The sequence below is a fragment of the Saccoglossus kowalevskii genome, chromosome 20 (assembly GCF_978046115.1).
Source record: "Saccoglossus kowalevskii chromosome 20, keSacKowa6.1, whole genome shotgun sequence".
Lineage (NCBI taxonomy): Eukaryota > Metazoa > Hemichordata > Enteropneusta > Harrimaniidae > Saccoglossus > Saccoglossus kowalevskii.
In genome coordinates, this window is record NC_140660.1 from 20220898 (window position 1) to 20239668 (window position 18771).

Here is an 18771-nt window from a genome sequence, read left to right on the forward strand (position 1 = left end):
TTCATAATCACAGATTTGACATACGTCATATACCATTGTCAAAATTAAAAAGCAAACAACACACAACACCAACAAATGAGTGAGCCAAAATTAGTAATATAATAAGTAATAAAAGTGTTATACCATATATCATGGTATAGTAATGTGATAGCAGGACAATAGAACAGGTTTTGTTTTTCGACTGCGCAGGGTAAATATTTTTACATTTAGCGCATTTTCAACCATTTTATCTCAATCAAAAATAGAATTAAAAAAAAAAACTACTATTTTGTTGCCGTACTTCGCCTCCAGAATGTCTTAAAGTCGTGAATACACGTACCACATTCGAATTGACGTAAGCTTTGAGATTTTTGTAATCCGCGGCGGTTAAAGAAACGCCGCTATGTGCCGCTAACACAGCCTTTAATCCACAGCGACATCTCTCATTCAAGGGAGTTTGTACAAATAATTTCTTGTTCCATTAAAAAATCCCCACTCCACTGGTGCGCTGGACTAAACTGATCCAACCCCTGGCTAAGATTATACTTGTCGCTGTACATTATTTGGGAATAACGCGATGTCTGGCGAAGAATTGGATTGTAAATTTTCAGATATAAAACTCAAGGCGATACTTATTAATGATCACATACTAGAAACTCTTACAAAAGCACGTGACCAATATATCATACCCGATGACCTTTGTAATCTGACATTCGTACATCTATTTAATTGAAATTAGCTATATGCGCTTCTTGAAATAAATTGATAATTAGTCGGTCGTGTATATTTCAAATAGAAGGTACGCATGTGATTTTCTTCGGTGGATTTCACTGGGTATTGTTCCGTACTCTGACTGGTGACTACATCGACTCGTGACACGACCCAATGTAATAGGCATAACAAGAACAATATAGTATTATCAGCAGATTACGATGTTTCACACAGGCACAACTGAGCCATGTGCTTTAATACAATTGCTTCTTTCCAGGGTATATTATTCACTATTGTGCTCAAAAAATATATTTCGCCAGCGATTAGTCGCGTACTAAAGGAGATTCGGGCTGTTCTTCTTTTCTAGAAATCGCGCCCACCAATGACGAAACACTTTTTGGACGTGAATGATTTAATGCTATATTGTCAGTGACCATTTATGGAGGTGATCTGATGATCAAGTAAAAATCACGATCTTGTAAACTTCCGCGATTAACTTTTGTGAATAAGATCTAAAACACGTTATGAATTAAAGCTTTTTTATTTCTATTTTGTTTTTGGTTGTTTTAAAATACATTTTATACCCTTTTTTATGTTCGTTTCAAATTCTATTTCCATTTCACTTTTCCATTTAACGGTGATTGGAGTATGGCACGAGTCACATCGAGTCAATCGTTGCTGACAGTCCCCATTTTTGGGTATAACGTGAGTTTTTATTTATTCATTTCGTGTTTGAAGTAAATAAAGAAGGGACAAGGAATGGGGTTCAAAACAAAAACGGATTTGAAACGAACACGAATTTCAAAATGGGAATTGTTTTTAAATGAATTTTAAAATTAAAACAAAATTAAATTAAATAGAAATGGGTTATAAAATAAAAATGGATTTTATAATGAAAATGAATTTCGAAAAAAGCACTGAAATGGTTTTAAAACAAAATTAAATTTTAAAAACGAAAATGCATGAAAACGCGAGCCACCTCGGTTGCCATGCTCGAGTTCAAGGGTTATACATTCAGTAGCGTGGGTTTACGTTAAATGGGTCAATGTATTTAATTCGTAGTTTTGAATTGCAAAAATGCAAGTAAAAATAGAAAACGAAATCTAAAATGAGATGAAAATTTAACTCAAAAATGAAAATAGATTATTAAACGTAATTTAAAATAAAAGTGAAATCGCAAACGAAATTTAAAACAAAATTGAAATTGAAGTTTAATTATTGAACACCATGTGGCTCGCCACTTGGATTTCCGTACTGTCTTTTGTAACGCATGTAAATTTAACGTATATTTCGTACTTTTTAACGAAACTTGTAAAAGTACATTATATAATGACAATTAGTATAACCCATACTTATTACAGTTGGTGTCATGAGAAATACATGGTGTGTTAATATTTATCTTACTGGCGCTTTATCTAGACACAGTGTCGCGTGTCATCGTATCGGAGGTAGACTTGGTTAAAGGCCTAGCGAACAAAACTCTTATAATTGTTATGTTACAGCGGGAGGGTCGTCACCTGCGCACGCGCGGGAATTGAGTCCTAAGCGACGATAACAACACACGCTTAAAATGCAAAGGCTGGCGGGTAGACGCTTGTTTGTAAACAATGACACGCTATGACTATCTGACGCATGCGCAGGTGACGACTCCACCGCTTTAACTTCGGCTTTGTTAGACCCTGCCATAACATCGACCACTGTGTTTTTCCAACGCTACAATGTCATCTGCTTCGTCACTATGGTAATAAAATGACTCGCCCTCTAGTGATATGTACGCCACGAACAAGGGAATATCTTTCGCTACTTTTGCTTATATGTAAAGATCATTTGCTTTGATCGTTCAGTTTCGCAACCCCTTTAACACTTTCCTAACATAGACAACAATTCTCCCACTAGCTCTTCCTCGATTTCCATCTTTCTCTCAGCACGACTGTCGTAGACATAATAACATCAAAATGCATATATATAGTCTTTAGTGCACTATGATTCATATCAACAATAATATCAACAATGTTATAATTTGAACAGAATTAGTGAAATAGCTTACTTTGGGCACGGGCACAAGTTCGTGAACGTTTATGTCGTGAGCTTAATTGACGTACATTGACTGTATTCGTCGTATCTATACGTACACCATGTACCATCGGTATTTTTCACTGTCAGATTGTCGTAGGTTTTGATATTATAATCTTGTCCTGCAGTGCTTTCCTCAAACTGAATAACTGCTTCCTTCTAAATAGGAGTTTGCATGAGGACATTTCGTCGGTGTAAATATTTGATCACTACAATAGGTACTACATCAACGTATGTAGCTCTAGATATAGCTCTGTTAACTGTCGGGCCATTATTGATACGATAAAATCGTTTGAATGAGATATTGTCCTCGATATGTAACTTCCCTTTGACAGTCTACTTCACGGTACATTAGTCGGGATTTCTTTTTTGTTTTGTGAAAAATATAATGAATTTTCTATTTATAAGCGTGATCGTGAAACCCTTATGACTGCGACTCTCATGAGCAAGGTTTTGATATGTCACGTCTGACTGTGATTGTCATAATACAAAGCGCCCTCGTAGTTCAGTTAACACATGTTACTAGTGTCATGAATTTGTTTTCGCGTATCTGTTGACCGACTTAATTAGTTGATTATTAGCTGAATTGCTGTGTTATGTCTGTCATCGTTTAGGCCTATTTGAAGTTTTGGACGGAACTTGGCTCAGTGATTTGGAACTAATTACCAGATATCCGTCGATATTCTGACTATCAATTTTGACAGTTTATATCCATAGTTATTAATGTAGTGAACGATTAATCAAAAGATATGACGTATTCAGTGCTTTGTGTGATTGGCTTTATGATTGAAGGTTACGCCCTAGAGTCTTTTTATTGCATTGTAATTGGTTAGAGTTTTGAAAATGAATAAAGAGAGTTTGAGTTGGTCTTGGGGAGCACAGCACGATAGACGCAGTAGAGAGAGTGCAGTCCTGGAGAGTCGAGTCTAGAGCAGTCCTGGAGAGCCTTGGTGCGAGTCCAAGCACAGTCTTGGGCTAGTCTTGGGTCAGCCTTGTGATAGTCTTGGGGACTTTTCCCCAGGGCGCTGTGTCTTATAGAGTGCTCCACAGACCGACTAAGACGAGAGTTGAACCGTAGTTCGTTGTGCGTGTCTTATTTGACTGTAAAGTATAAGTGACTTTCCCGATCCCGTACCTCAAGGGGACGAGATATAGAGACGAGACGAGATTCCCCCCAGACACGTGTAGAGAACCCCGAGAGTAAGAAGATATTACCCCTGATACTAGCATAGACGACTTTCCCGGAAGCCCCCGGAAGTAGCGAGACTGAGGTGCAAAAATACTCTTGCTTTGTCATGGCTGAAAAAAAAAATATGTCAGTTTGCTTATAGTCGATAGAAGGGAATTTTATTTTTGCGAAACGCCGTAGCTTCGACTTCCGGAAAAGTCATCTATATTTATTTTTTCAACACTTGAGGGCACTGTTAACATAAAAGCAGGGATTTTGTAATTTTGTGGATATGCTCACGCGCACACTTCAAGTGAACAAACAACATGATGTGAACTACATTCGCACTTCTGATAGGTACGTACAAAACGGGAAATTTGATATAATTTACACATAAAAAAAAGGAAGTGTATCCCCGGGGCAGAGCTACGTCATAAGACGCGCACCCTTGTACCATGTTTTTTTACGGGCTTTGCGCGAGCCGCTGTGAAACGCCGGTCGATGAGCCGGTGAAAATAGCTAAATACGAGAAAACAGCACAAACTCAACTTTGAAATAATCCTGAATAACAAAATTTATATATGTTGCAAACACAGGGGTAATATTGTTACACTGTTCATCGGAGTCTCAACAACCATCCCAAAGTACAGTTTTCTGAGAGCGTTAGGCCTTTGTTTTCACCGTGCGTGATGGTTACCATGCTGTCAAAATACCCGGATGTCCCACCTCGAGGATATAACAAAATATGCATGAAGGTAGTACGTATCGTATCGACCGACGCCTAGCGACGGTTAATGCGTTCCCGTACTGCATGTCTGTATACTGTGCGGTATTCCCGGATGGATTATATTATTTTCGGTTTCATATGTACTTGATCTCCGACAATGACTAAAATAAGATACTTTTGGTTCAATTCAAAATCAACTTTTCAAATTTACACATATGTAATAGCAATTAATTTATTTAGTGAATACCACCTGAACCAAGTTCAACTCCCCTGAAACCACTGGGATTTGGACAAACTTATGTATTACAATAAATTGTCCTGGCGCGTTTCAACCCTTGGAATATTTTACTATAATAGGGCGTTTCTACATCGCGCGTTAAAATTTGCATATAACATTAGCGCGTAACAAAGTTGGGATAAAGGAAATAGTGGTATAAATAAGGATCAGTGATTACTTGAAATCGATACCAGGAAGGAGGGGGTAAAAGAAAAGTTATATAACAATTTATTATTTAATAATTTATTAAGTTTGTCCAACTCCCTGTGCTGAAACGAACATTTATGTACGGCAAAACATTTAGGCCATATGGGAAAGACATGGCAAAAAGTTGAACAATTAGGTGTGGTGTGCGTCATGGCACCAACAATTTAAAATACCACGTATATATACACAAGTCGGCGAGTTGACGACACAAAACAAGTACCTTAGCTTTCTCGCTGTCTATTAAATAAGCAGTGTTATATATTGGTAAATTCCCCTCCACCCTCTGAGTATTTCGACGCTAAAATCGACTACACAACTTAATACGGACCAAGTACATAATTAATGGCATAGCACGTACTAGGTTTACTTCTTGTATTTCAGTGCGACTGACCCAAATGTAAAAATTGCATTAGGTGATTGAAATAAACATTGTTGGCAATGAATACTATTAAAACTTCCTCACTGTGCCATATCGGTGTTGCTGTTCGGTCCACTCTCGATAATGCGGTGCATGCGGCTCGAATAACTCCCATAGAAACGACTCATCGACTACTCATGTCATTCGTGTGTTTGTTTGTTTGTTACAGTAAACAAATCTAGACTCCAAAAAAATAATTGTGTATAACCTGCCATGACGTAATTCGGTATCAGTTTAATTAAAGGGAAATATTAGTCGACATCACTTTTCCGAATATAGTTGGGTCCTGTCGAATTGCTATGTGTTTATACCAGTCCATAGACAAGCGTGTCAACTCCTGACAATACATCGAAAAGTTTGCGCTTACATATTCTACACGTTTTATTTTCAGTTTAGTAGCTTCCACTGCTTCTGATGTATTGCACTGTTTATTGGTCTGCAGTAGACGCGATCGAAGGAAAGCTAAATCATCTTCAAATTCGGGTCCATACTCACTAATTCGTCTCCAAAGCGTTTCATTAAAATATCGGTAAAGCAGTACATCAGCCCGGGACCACTGATAAATTTGATGTCGGAATTCGTCTGTGATAATTTCACGATTTACACGTTGATTTTTAGCTAAATATATAACATCGTCGACACTCCAATGAAACAGGCGGGTCAACAGTACGAGGGACTCGTCAAAGTGTTCTGTAATCAACACCAAATCGAATTCCTTATTCAGCGTCTCTATTGTTTCGTTTACAAAAGTTTCATTACTTGTTTCACCGAGAGTTAATCCCAAGTCTCTGATCTGGTTATTGCGGCTGGAGGACTTGCCGCCATTTTCGAAGTTAGAGGGTTGCCTCGTAAACAAGGAAATACCTGCCATTACATTCTTTCTGAGTTTAAAAAAGTTCATATGTGATTCTATTTGCCTCGCAGGTTCACGTAATATAGTGATGTATTTAGTATTTTCCTCCATTAATGAATCCATCCGATTTCTTGAATAGGTCACATGACCAGAAAGAATGTTGTATTTCCAGGTCTTGTTGTTTGCGCCCCCAAGTGGTGGTAAGAATTTGAGCGGATTTAAAGCCGTTTTTCTAAAATAACCATTCTTAGTGTTTTCCTTAGAAAATAAAAATGACAGTTTGTTATCGTAGCCATAGGGACAAATTATGCAATGCAATGAAGTACTCCCCGTCTTGTGAGTTTTTATATACACGATATTAGTGATTGGTTGCATCAGGTGTCTTGCAGAGAAGTCGGGCCTCGTTCTGACGTCGACTAGCGACACGATTTTATATTTGTCCTGCATAACACTGTACCATGTCACTGCGGCACCGGTGATGACACTGAGTATAAAGATCTGAACAAGCAAGCAGAACAAACAAACTGTTAATTGATACAGCATGATGTAAGGGAATGTAAGGAGAGGATGAAATAATATGACGATTCAATGACATGACTCCTTCATTTATAAATAACAGCGTGGGTGGATACAATTGTGCTTCATTAAATATTCATCATCATCAGATCAACAAGTTAAGCAATGTGATACGCGTACTTCCTACGTACTATTAACATACTATTAACATACTATTATAATTTAACTTTTCTACGTATTATACTAGTATTAATTGTTGTAATAACTTAGTACAAATGAACTGGCGAAGCAAATGGCCGCTAAAACCTTGTTGGGAGAAGTAGTATCTAGAGACTTTATTGCTCACTCAAACTGTTATATATCTGGCTTCCAGTCATCAATATAATTTGATGTAGATTATGAAGAACTGGGAGACATAGCAATAGTTTGCGTGGAACAAATAGCAGGATAACTCAGAAACGTAATTGTATTCGATAATTTGAATAAACGACTTTGTTATAATAAGTGAGCTAATTGTTAAAGACACCAGTGTCTAACACTGTTTTGATAACATTATTCAGTTATTTGACTTTGTGACTCATATTTTCCGGGATTGCATTCTAAATGCCAAATTTAATTGAATTGCTAATAAGAATAACATATGTTGTTGGCTTATGCAAATATAAATTTACGTAATCTGAATTTTGATATTCGTTTAAATAGTGATTTGTTTTATATAAAAACAGTAAAATGCAAATTATTACATACAATAGGCATGGGCGATCAAATGTGTCTAATCGGCGTACAGGCAACACCTCAATTTACTACCATCAATATCATAATGATGATCGTATGACAAAATTGAAAATTACATTGGTCAAGGCTTCCCTGAAAATCTAGTTACATTCGGGACAGGGGAGAAAAAAGTAAAAGTTCCTTGTGAATAAATTCCTGTAAGACACTATGTAACAATAATGGTAAATAGCTTGTAAACTTCCTATATTTACTGTTTCTCGTGTTTTGTGTGGCGCTTTAGTCAAAGTCGTTTCTGCACCAAGTCAGCCAGTTAGCACGGCGAATTTGAATACTATGCCTTCACGATTCTGTCCACGGTGTTTCGCGAAAGCCTTTAAAATAGTATGTTTACAACTGAATTTTGATCAAAACTAGGAGTTATAATGATAATTATTTTCTCTTAAATCAAATTTGGGCTATTCATCCGAAATAAATTCTTGTCATGAAGACACATTTTCCACAATGTATATCTTGTGTTATTTGGCAATTTGAAAAGGAGATTGAAATATTACTTAAAGTGCCTGTGAAATGGCTGCTATTTTCACGTCTAAAATTATCAATTGATACATAAATATTATTAATTTTTATGTTTCTAAGCATAAATTATTTTTTTTAAGTGAAAAAATGTGTTTTAAACTCAGTCTACAGCAACTTTATTTTTTGTATTTTAAAACGAGGCTCCTCATTAGCTATTCATTGCCATACAGAAATTCCCCTTGTGACGTCAGAAAGGGAAGTTGCTGGGCAGCTCGCATTGCCGATACGTGTAAATAAGGCAAATTTCTTGTGCAGTTTTCTCGTCTTTGACTAAATTGTCACTTATGTACTTTTTCGTCGAGGAAGAACGGGCCATAATGAACACTTGGATATCAAATTTGTTGCATGGGGTTGAGTTAGATGCGAGATATGTCCGTTCTGGTGTGGCTGGTCGCAGTGATGTCACCGTCCCCGGCGCACGTTTGTAAACTATCGCTGAACCTCGGCACAGCCACTGGACAACTTTCGAGTCGGTAAGAAGTTCTAGTTTTTTTTGTTCTAGTTGAGCTTACTACTCTTTATAAAATATCTTATCGATAATTTCAAAGAGGTATGTGTGAACTCTGTATTATGCTCGATAAACTTAGATCGCGAATTTCCTCAGAAATATTGCCTGCTTCGTTCAAACGTGCATTGGCATCCATATATTGGATTTTCGTTCATGGTCGAAGGCGTGAGTGTCTCGTGTGGCCCGAATGTCATCGGCGTTTTACTTTATCACGTTTGATTTTTTGTTGTTGCACAAATGAAACTCTTATTTTTTTTCCACCATCAACAATTTCTGATATGGTTGTTGGGATCGGCCGACGTCTCTGTGGGCTGCTCTACACACGTAAAATGCCCAATGTTTTGACCTGGCTTCCCTTCACACGAAGCGCGGGTGTGCATTACATCCGCAAGTTTCAAAATTTTAAACGTAAATTTGAAAAATGTTTGGTGAAATAAAATTGACATATTATTATGAAAAGAAAATGAAGAAAAAAAATTTAATTATTTTTTGAATAATCGTTTGAGAGGATTGGGTGGCAATTGCTTATACTTATCTACTAATTGTAAATGTATTCAATATTTTTTTCATCCATAATTCAAACACATATATAACATAATAATAGTTGCCTTTATTATAGTAAAAAAAGATGCATCATAAAACGAATGAATTACGTATAAACAAATGCCAAATAAAGATTGTGACCTTATTTATTTTCTAAACCTCCACAGGTTAACGAGGGGATACTTGAAGTTCCTTGAAAAAGACTACAGTATTACCAGAGTGAGCAGTAACAGATTTATCAATATTTATGTCAGAGAATTATTTAGGACTTAAATTACCAAATCTTGGTTTTTCATAGATTCCAAAATCTGAAGATGTGTTTCCTTTTTTTCATTGTCACACAGTGTCACTCAATTAAAACCATATACTATAGTAAATAGTAATCCATGTACAAATTATATTGTATTCACATTATTTTCCTCACATACATGTACAGACAATCCAACGTTTACATTGTCATATTTCTTTGTTCATCACAAGTCTAAATAAAATATGTGAACTGTGTAACGTAGCCTGTTTTTATTAGCATAATTGTTGCAGCATCTGGAAATGTATTTACACTGTTATGTGAATCTTGTAGTGTGGCAATGAACTGCCGAGACTTTGTCAGGGTGGGCATACTGGCTGTTGAGTGGCAGGGGTGCATCATCAAGTGTATGTAATACACAATCTCCTCCAACATACAAGTCTAGTGTATTGAAGAGCTCTTCTACGTAATCTGTAAATTATAATGAGAGCATTTTGATTCAACAATAGTAGATAGAAAACCATAAAGAATCATATCATACATGCTCTATTGAAGTACATTTCCAGTAGAAGCATCAACATTAAAATAAAAAGAAAACATATTTTGACATTCTAGACGTTAAACTATAGTGATCAATAAAACAGGGAAATAACTAAAAAAAACGACAAATCACAGTTACTAAATAAATGACCGCCGCGTGGAAATAGATTCAGTTGAAATGGGTGAACGCGTCGGGTCACGACGAGGACAAGTGCGTGACTGGTGGCGTTTAATTGGATAACACAAATAATTGAGAGCAACACGCATACAGACAAATTCAGAGTGGACTCGAGTTAGCGTGATTGTCATACTTATTTACTTGGTGATAACGCATTGACAGCCAAAGCCCGGATTCTTATTCCATAAATGATTTCTAGACATCTCGACCCAAGACATTTCGACCCAAATTGAACATCTCGACCCACCGCATCGACGCGACCCTGTCTCAATGTGGCGACGCGAACCTCTATCTAGTTCAACGTTGATCGACATCTTTTGATTCGAAACATCGTGTACTATCTACTAGTATTTCCAACGCGTGTGGTCGGCGCCTTTGATTGCGTTAATTTTGTTTTTTATTCGCGAAATCTATCACTGGCAGCGTTTGTTTTGTCATGTCTAATAACTGAAAGTCCAAGCTGACTTTGTTTTGGCTGTAGGTATGAAAAACGGGTCGGGATTTTTTGGGGTCGAGATGTCCAGTACCCCCATAAATTATTTCGCAGATCAAGCTAGAAGGAAAGTAACAGAGGTGTGAATTCGACATTCAGCACCAATCACCGAACAATTCAGAAACTTTTAGCCTGCAAAAATGAAAACAATTAGCAGTGTGTAAGGACTGCGTAATTTCCTGTTTGTCCGACGTGTCGTTTTCGTGTTACTATCAAAAATTATTGATACCTTTACATAACGCAAACTTAATTGTCTCTATAAAGCGATAATCAGGATGGCAAAACAAGTCAAATGATTTGAAACACTTACCCGACGTCTCCCTCTCTCTTCTGAAATCCGCCTCGGTGATCATGGGCTGGTTCGGAATCTATTTCTTTCAAAATTGTTGGTATTGCGCCAGGTTTAAGTTGTCGGCGCTTCTCTTTAAAACCTAGTTGTTTTTTTCACGGCCGAAGACAGTTTTTCGAAAAAAGAATCTGAGGTGAAGTGGACACTACATATGACGCTGTAAGGAGAAGGTCCACCCCAACCTTTTCTCGTTGTTTTCACGGCTTTCGTTTACTGACGTCGCACCTTCGGATCGTTTGGAAAAGTGTGAATACTTACACTATGACTATACGTATTACTGCAACCGCCCACAACACAACGTTTAACCATCACAAACGTTTGTTCTGAAAACAACTTCTAAAAACTCTCTATCTCAAAAAAAAAAAAAAATGACAAAAAAAAGAAATGCCGACCGAAAAATGTATATCGTTTAAGAGTATGTTGAATCACGCAGTGTTATATAAGTACAGCTCAGGGGTATGGCTTCCTCTCATATTTTGGCATTTGGTGGCGCACTTTCGGCGAGAGTCGGAAATCCGGAAACAGTCGACCGTTTCAGGATAGGTGGGCGTGGCTACAGCACGAGATATATCTTAAATTTACTTGGATAGGAGTAACCATTTTGACAAAAAAAATCAATAACTGCCCACTTCAGTAGGACACGGATCTAAAATAGTTAACGTGAGAGTGGGCATTGCACAGGCACTTTAAAAAGATTATTATCGAGTGAAACCTGGTAAAGTACGTGACAATATACATATAGTAATAATATATATATATATAGTATATAATCATATAGATCATAATAATTGATGTATCTAAGAAAATATTACCTGTTTGGCGCTCTTAAACTTGTTACATTGAGCCATCCCCGTACTAAGTTCCTGGAAGGTAATCGAAAGACGTTTGATAAAATCAAAACGGGAGTCGTCACCTGCGCGTGCAGTAGAGTGTCGCTGTTCACAAAACGTGTCTACCCATGAGCCTTTGCGTTGCTAGACTGTTATATTTTATTCCCGCACATGCGCAGGTGACAACCCCCCTCGCTTTTACTATCATAAGACACGTTTCTTTCCAGCCTGTTTGTCTTTAAGCATCCCATACATGACTCGACATTGAATCTTCGCTCAGAAATTTACTCGTAAATTTAAATTTAAACCTACACTAACCTTCCAGACTCAACGATAGAAAGCCAAATCCACAATTCATTCATGAAACGTAACTAATGGATGCGACTTCATGAAAACTTCAGTGTCCACAAATGTCGGTCGTAACTAATCAGGCACCACATACATTGATAGAATTGATACGCTGTCAGTAGTTTAACACATATAATGTGGTTTCTGTGGGAAAATTCACAATTTGTCAGCCCTATCTATTCTATCGAAAAACAATATTTAAAAACAAATACCGATTCCGAATTACGTGAATACAAGTATTGGCATTTCGATATAACTTTAACGTGTTAAATATATTTATCCAATATTTGGCCAATACCGTAATTTTCTCGTAATCGTGCGTTATTTCAAGTAACGTTTCCACAGTTTCAACGTTAGAAGTTAACGTTTGTTGTAATCGGCCAACTGATTTGTTCTATAGTAACTAAATTTCACAGTGTTTTCAAAGTCAAACAAATTAATAAAGCTCGGTGGATTGTGACAGGCCCATGCCTGTTGTTACAATTGCTGGAGGCAGCTAAAATTAGCCATGTCATTAATACCTCTATTGTTGTAATTAGAGAACAGTGTAACTAGATTAAATTGACACAAGCCGATAACACAAAACATTTTTTTTTCGGATGTTGCCATGGTAGGAAATGAAGGTAAAGCTAATTATAATTAAAACCAGAACTCTATTAAGAAGTGCGCAGAAATCATATTAGGCTTTTTCTCTTATTATTATATTTAAGTTGACCCATTGGCATAGATGTTGATATATTACAGGTATTTTATTTCGAGGGGGGACAAGGGGTAGCTGGTACAGTTTTAAGGGAAATAAATAGTTTTTTTTTATAATTTACAAGGAAAAAAGACGTTTTTACAGTTTACAGTGAATTGTGTCATCTAGTCGTTTCACAGTTTCGAAAATGTAATTTTTCTGGATTATTCTTTACGATTTTTTTATTTGGATGTAAATCCTTGTACGTACCGAGAAAAATGACACATTTTTACAGTGTACGAAAAAAATATTTGATTGATTACGTTGTACGTCTAGCCTGTGATTACAGATTTACGGAATTTATTTTTTCCATTTACGTTATACGAACAAAAAATATTGCAATTACGTTGAACGAAAATAACTCTTGCCCCTCCCCCTATTTCCGCAATATTCCATTAGCATTGTGAAATATGAAGGTATTTTCTGGTTTGTTTTTTTAAACCTTGACGTGGTTACTGAATTTGAGTTACCGTGCCGTTCATTCCGCGTATGTTGCGTTTGGTTCAAGAATATTTATCCACGGACCGCGTCTATTACACTACATTGATAACTCAACCCATGCTTTCCACGTAATTATTCTTTGATATGTTCCCGCCTTTGGCGAGTTACAAACATGTTTCTACGGACGATCGGCATTTTCGTTCCAGTGTAACGCGACTAAATTTGTTCTTATCCCGTAGTGCCTGGACTGAAACGCGATTCGCTCAAAGGGCGGTGGTCGTCGCGCAGCGATGCTCGAAATTCATGTAAACAATCAATGTATTTTACACGAATTGTATACGTCGCTATGAGTCCCATATCGAACGGAACTCGGCCTGACTACCACCGCCCTTTAACGTGAAAAATGAGTGTTGTTGAAACTCTCTCTTTATTGTTATAATTGCCGAAACTGAAAAAAAAAACAGATGGAGGCAGCAAAAATTAACTATATCATTACCACTAATGTGTTTGTTGTACTTAGAGAACAGTGTAACATATTATATTATATTGACACAAGCCGGTAGGCTGATTAGCCATACGCTCGGCGGGTGTTGTCATGGTAGGACACGGAAAAGTTAAAAAGCCGTTGCTGGCAAACAATTACCCCAAATTCGAGGTCAAATTTACTCGAACGGCATTGATGGAATATATAAAAAAAATAGTAGCTTTGGGGCGACACTCATGGTGAGTAGATTGAGAATTAGATTTGTCTGGACTTTGTACTCTAAGATTTGTAGGAGGATATCAATTTGGCGCAAAAATTTTCAAAAATCAGGATTTTATTTTCAGATTTTACCATCTAACTAGAGTGAAGGTCTGACCTACTGCCAAGTTTGAACAAAATCCACCCACCCAAAAAAAAACACAGAAGAGTTAATAAGTGACAAACACACACACGCGCGAACACACACACAAGTAATGTTAAGGGCAATCCTAAAGATTCGGATCGCCAATAAAAATTCTAAGTCATACATATTAATAATTATAATTTCAGAAACTGACTTGACAGCTTAATTAGCATTACCTCTATCGTGTGATATGTGAGAAGCACTTAGTTTGAGAATAGTATAATATACTAGATTATATTGACATAAAAAAGAAAAGTAATTGTGTTTATGTGCAAAGTAATCTTATAATACAATTAAGTAATGCATTATATATTACTGTACGCTTTGGGGTAATAAATAATTACGCAGAGCCAAAGGTTACATTATATATATACAACTGGTGCGCATGCGCCGCTACATACTGATATATATGTTTGATTGTCTATTACCATTCAATCGGTGGAATAGAAATGTGTACGTTTCCTTCTTGCTTTGTTTTAGGTCGCACTATACAGAATATTCGTTTCTAGAATAAGCGGATGAATCTGTCAGGAATCCAAGCACAACTGTTATGCCATTGTCGATATTTATAGAAATCGATATTTAAAGAAAAGAGATTTAAATAAATACATTAGGCATGCTGTATCGTGTCATTTTACGCTTAATACCACGACTGAATCAATAATGTTAAAATCTAGCGAATGGCTGATTAAGTGGTCTACGATTTTTTTTTTCCATTTTCTATCATTTGTTTTAAATTTATTGCTGATCTTACAACGAAACGACTGACCTCATTAAACTAATTGATAGTAAAATGTTAATGTATGAGCTTATTCTGTTTGGATGAAGTGTATTTCCAATTATATACATTATGACACGAGAAATTGCCATGTGTCTACCTATTTGACACCAAGTGTTGTCTCGGTAATACTTGGATTAGAACAAATAACAATAAAAAAGAACAGCAAAAAGTAACTCATGCATATTTAGTGTTGGCGCATAAAGTTTATCATCGACATGGAAGGTACCTCTCATGTTGTCACCATCGATGATTATTTCCTTTTCGCTGAATACATAACAAATACTACCGTTATTTCCTCGGACTAAGATTTGTCGTATCTCTCAAATATATAAATAGCGTATGTTTGCCCAAATATCATGGCCAGTGAAATAATTACGTCTTATATCCGTAGTTCGTGAAAGGTTCGAAATGTCAAACGAATACCTATCAAAATTACCGCAACTATACAATATGTCGCGGCAATTATTATCCAATTATCAATATATACAATTATAATTACTATTACACAAGTAATAATAAGACGTAATCATAACAAAAGCTCATTATTCCGCACACACTTACCTCGATGTATCTGGAAAAGCTGGGTTGACGATTATCTCAAATATTCTCAAATCATGAAAATATATAATGAACTGAGAAGTGGGCGAATACCCGGATGTAGCTCGCGGCACACGTTATTTTTAGCCGTGTGGTGGCGTCAACTGCTTTGCAATATTTAATTGCACTCCATTACACGGGCCAGTCGTGTAATTTATATACATTGTATTACAAACACGGTCGCGTTCAGTCAGGTCTGTGCATCATACTTAAAGCAACGCAATGATATGATGAGTTTTGCTTCTTTTAAAACAACTTCCACCTTCCCCGGCTAAGGTTAATTTATTCGGCTGTCGACTCACCATTATTATACCTTGGCAGAATTCCCACTTTATAACCCTGTATTTAATGTCGACGAAATCGAATCGAATTGCGCATGCTCAGGTGCGTTTCCATGGAAAATGAAACACAAAATCATGTTTTGTGACGCATCTCCATGGGAAATCGATCGCAAATCCGCGTGTTTTGTCAGTTAAATGCAACTCAGGTGCTTAATTGGTGATAATTTACGAAATTCAAGAAATATGGTGGTATTCTCAATAACACGCACACATCAGAACTACAGGAATAGCAGTGCTGATCGCCCATAAATAGTAATAATCGCACGATGAATATTAACGTGCTAATGAATATTACTAATTTACATTTAACGAGAAATCTAAAGTAGCAACACAAATATTTATTTAAGTATGAATACATTTTTTAATGTTATTTTTATCATTTTTCAGATATAAAAGAAGGCAATATGCAATTAAGAGAACTATTACTATAAGAGAACATTTTAATATGATTTTTTTATTTAATACTGTCACACCTTCAAATTGAAGATGCTATACACTGGCAGCTGGGCCAAGACACCAAAGCAACAGTTATTAGCTAAATTGAAATAAAATCATCCAACAAAACAAAAATGAAAATTCACTGGAAATCTATAAAATGAAATAATTCATGATAGACATTAGTTTAAACACAATGTGTCAGCAATAAGAAAGATTTTCAAAATCTATAATTGCTGCACAGTACGCTGAATACTGGTACAAAATGTCAAACTATTGTTACATTGCAAAGGTTAAGTAAATATAAACAGTGGAAAATCAAAAGATTACTGTTGCAGTGCATATTGGAGAAGGCAAAACAAATATAAACAGTGGGAAATTGCGGCATCTAGAAATGTTCTTTATTTTCACGATGTTATTAGTCAGCAGTTTTTTCATCCTACCCAACTCTCGACAGTGCTTGTAAAGTCGAATAGATTCATGTGATTCACGACCGCGGTGCGTACTAAACCACTAAATCTTGTTTGACTGAGGCGATTTCTTGGCACAGTCACACAAGTTTTATTTGCGTAAATGTGTGCTCGGAATCAGCAGTGGTGCATGGTAAAATTTGGTAAAATTTTTGGACGGTGCTGTTTTGCATAGAATTTCACAAGACAATTTTGAATAAATTATAATAAAGTTAAACAATTGACGAGTGCTCATAGAAAAAGATACATTGCATTTTGACTTTCAAAGACAGGCAGGATTGAACCCGGTTCCATCTTGTTCTACCTACCCGTGTGATCGGCTTTACTATCGGTATAACGTTTTTATGATTCCCTGTTAACATGGACAGACTAGTTTATTATACAGTTCTAGCCGCAATGTTCTTTACTACAGTAAAGACTACGTAACATGTACGCCACAAACGTATAACCTCGTGGAAAATAGCCGGGTATGTCACGTGGTTGTGGGATAGAAAGTTTACCGATCAATAGAAAGCTTTGTTACAATGACTGCCAGAAAGCGCTTGGAGCTTTGCATTTCCGATCCTCTTCGGCTTCATTTCTGCCTATATATATATGTTGTAGTGACATCATGAGCTTTGAGGTATAACACATACTCTTCTATAATACTCAACAGTGGTGACACCACTATTACCACGATCGATGGTCGCAAGGCCGGTAAAGCATAATAACATAAGGATTTACTATTTCCAGTGCGCTGTCTCATTTATATGCGTATAGCGGAAGATTTCTTTTTTTTAAATTGGTATTTATTAATTTTCAGCCCCCAAGTGACTGTGCACTAAGTATAGCTTGAATAGCTTTGGTCTGAATATCAGTGAGTTGCATGATGTATGGATATCGTCGCTGTATTGCCTCGACATCCAAGCCAACACAGCTTCCACTGTGCGCAGTAACATTTATTCTCGGGCGGGCATTTTCACCGTCTGGCAACCATCATGGTGAAAACAAAGGCCAAAAACTCTCAGAAAACGGTACTTTGGGATGTTTGTTAACACCCCCCTGAACACAAATGTTGCACTTGTGCAGCGTAACAACCACCGCCCTTTAATTATTGTTATATTGACCGTAGGCATTTAATGCTCCTTGCTTATATTTTATAACTGTGAGGTAATTCTGAGCAACCAAATTTTTTATATACTTTATTGCACGTGTTGGTGGTAGTCGTAGTGGGTTGGTTTCTATCTTCTAACAATCACCGGATAGAACTAAATGTTAAGGTAGCGAGAAGGGAAATTTTCACCGTTTCCTTGACTTTTCAAAAATTGATAAAACGTTCACTTTAGACCTTGATACATCATCCCAGGTTTACAGAAGATCGAAATTGCGAAATAACGTCGCTCAAATCAGTGTTTTAAAACGCTAGCAGAAAAGACTACAACTGCCGTTTCGTGGATATTTGCATATTGTTTATCTTTGGAAGGTTTAAATGATAACATCTTATCTGTATACTCTGTTGTTGACGATTCTGATATAACGGGTGATAAGCTTCCAGTCGCAAACATTGCGTGTTTATCTAACGTTCATTGTCAGCATTATTGTCAGTCGAGACTTCGTCGGAGAAACATGGTCATACAGTACTCATTTCGCCCAACCTTCCGCTTTTACATCGACCGCTTATCGCTTAATTTCCGACCATGCGGTCTTGTCCGACCGGAAACCGACCGCATTTTAATCGCGTTTTTTTGGGCTCGCTCGCTCATTGAAAACACCGACCGCTCGCCCAAACACTGATCACTGGCGCAGGACCGGAGTAGTCGAAATG

At 36.8% G+C, this 18771-nt stretch overlaps 1 protein-coding gene and 1 long non-coding RNA gene across 3 annotated transcripts; both read right to left on the minus strand.

Moving 5' to 3' along the window:
* Positions 1-5798: 5798 nt before the first annotated feature.
* On the minus strand, positions 5799-6524 carry LOC144351306 (galactose-3-O-sulfotransferase 2-like). Its single transcript, XM_078009018.2, has one exon. It carries the CDS (start codon positions 6522-6524, stop codon positions 5799-5801), a length of 726 nt encoding a protein of 241 aa, XP_077865144.2.
* Positions 6525-6851: 327 nt separating this feature from the next.
* LOC144351316 (uncharacterized) lies at positions 6852-15716 on the minus strand. Of its 2 annotated transcripts, XR_013420417.1 has the most exons (3): positions 15686-15716; positions 11911-11961; positions 6852-6911 (listed from the first exon to the last, which is right to left on the minus strand). It is a non-coding gene; the product is annotated as an uncharacterized LOC144351316 (long non-coding RNA). The 2 variants fall into 2 exon arrangements; XR_014927809.1 differs by lacking the exon at positions 6852-6911 and having other exon boundaries at positions 11907-11961.
* Positions 15717-18771: the final 3055 nt, after the last annotated feature.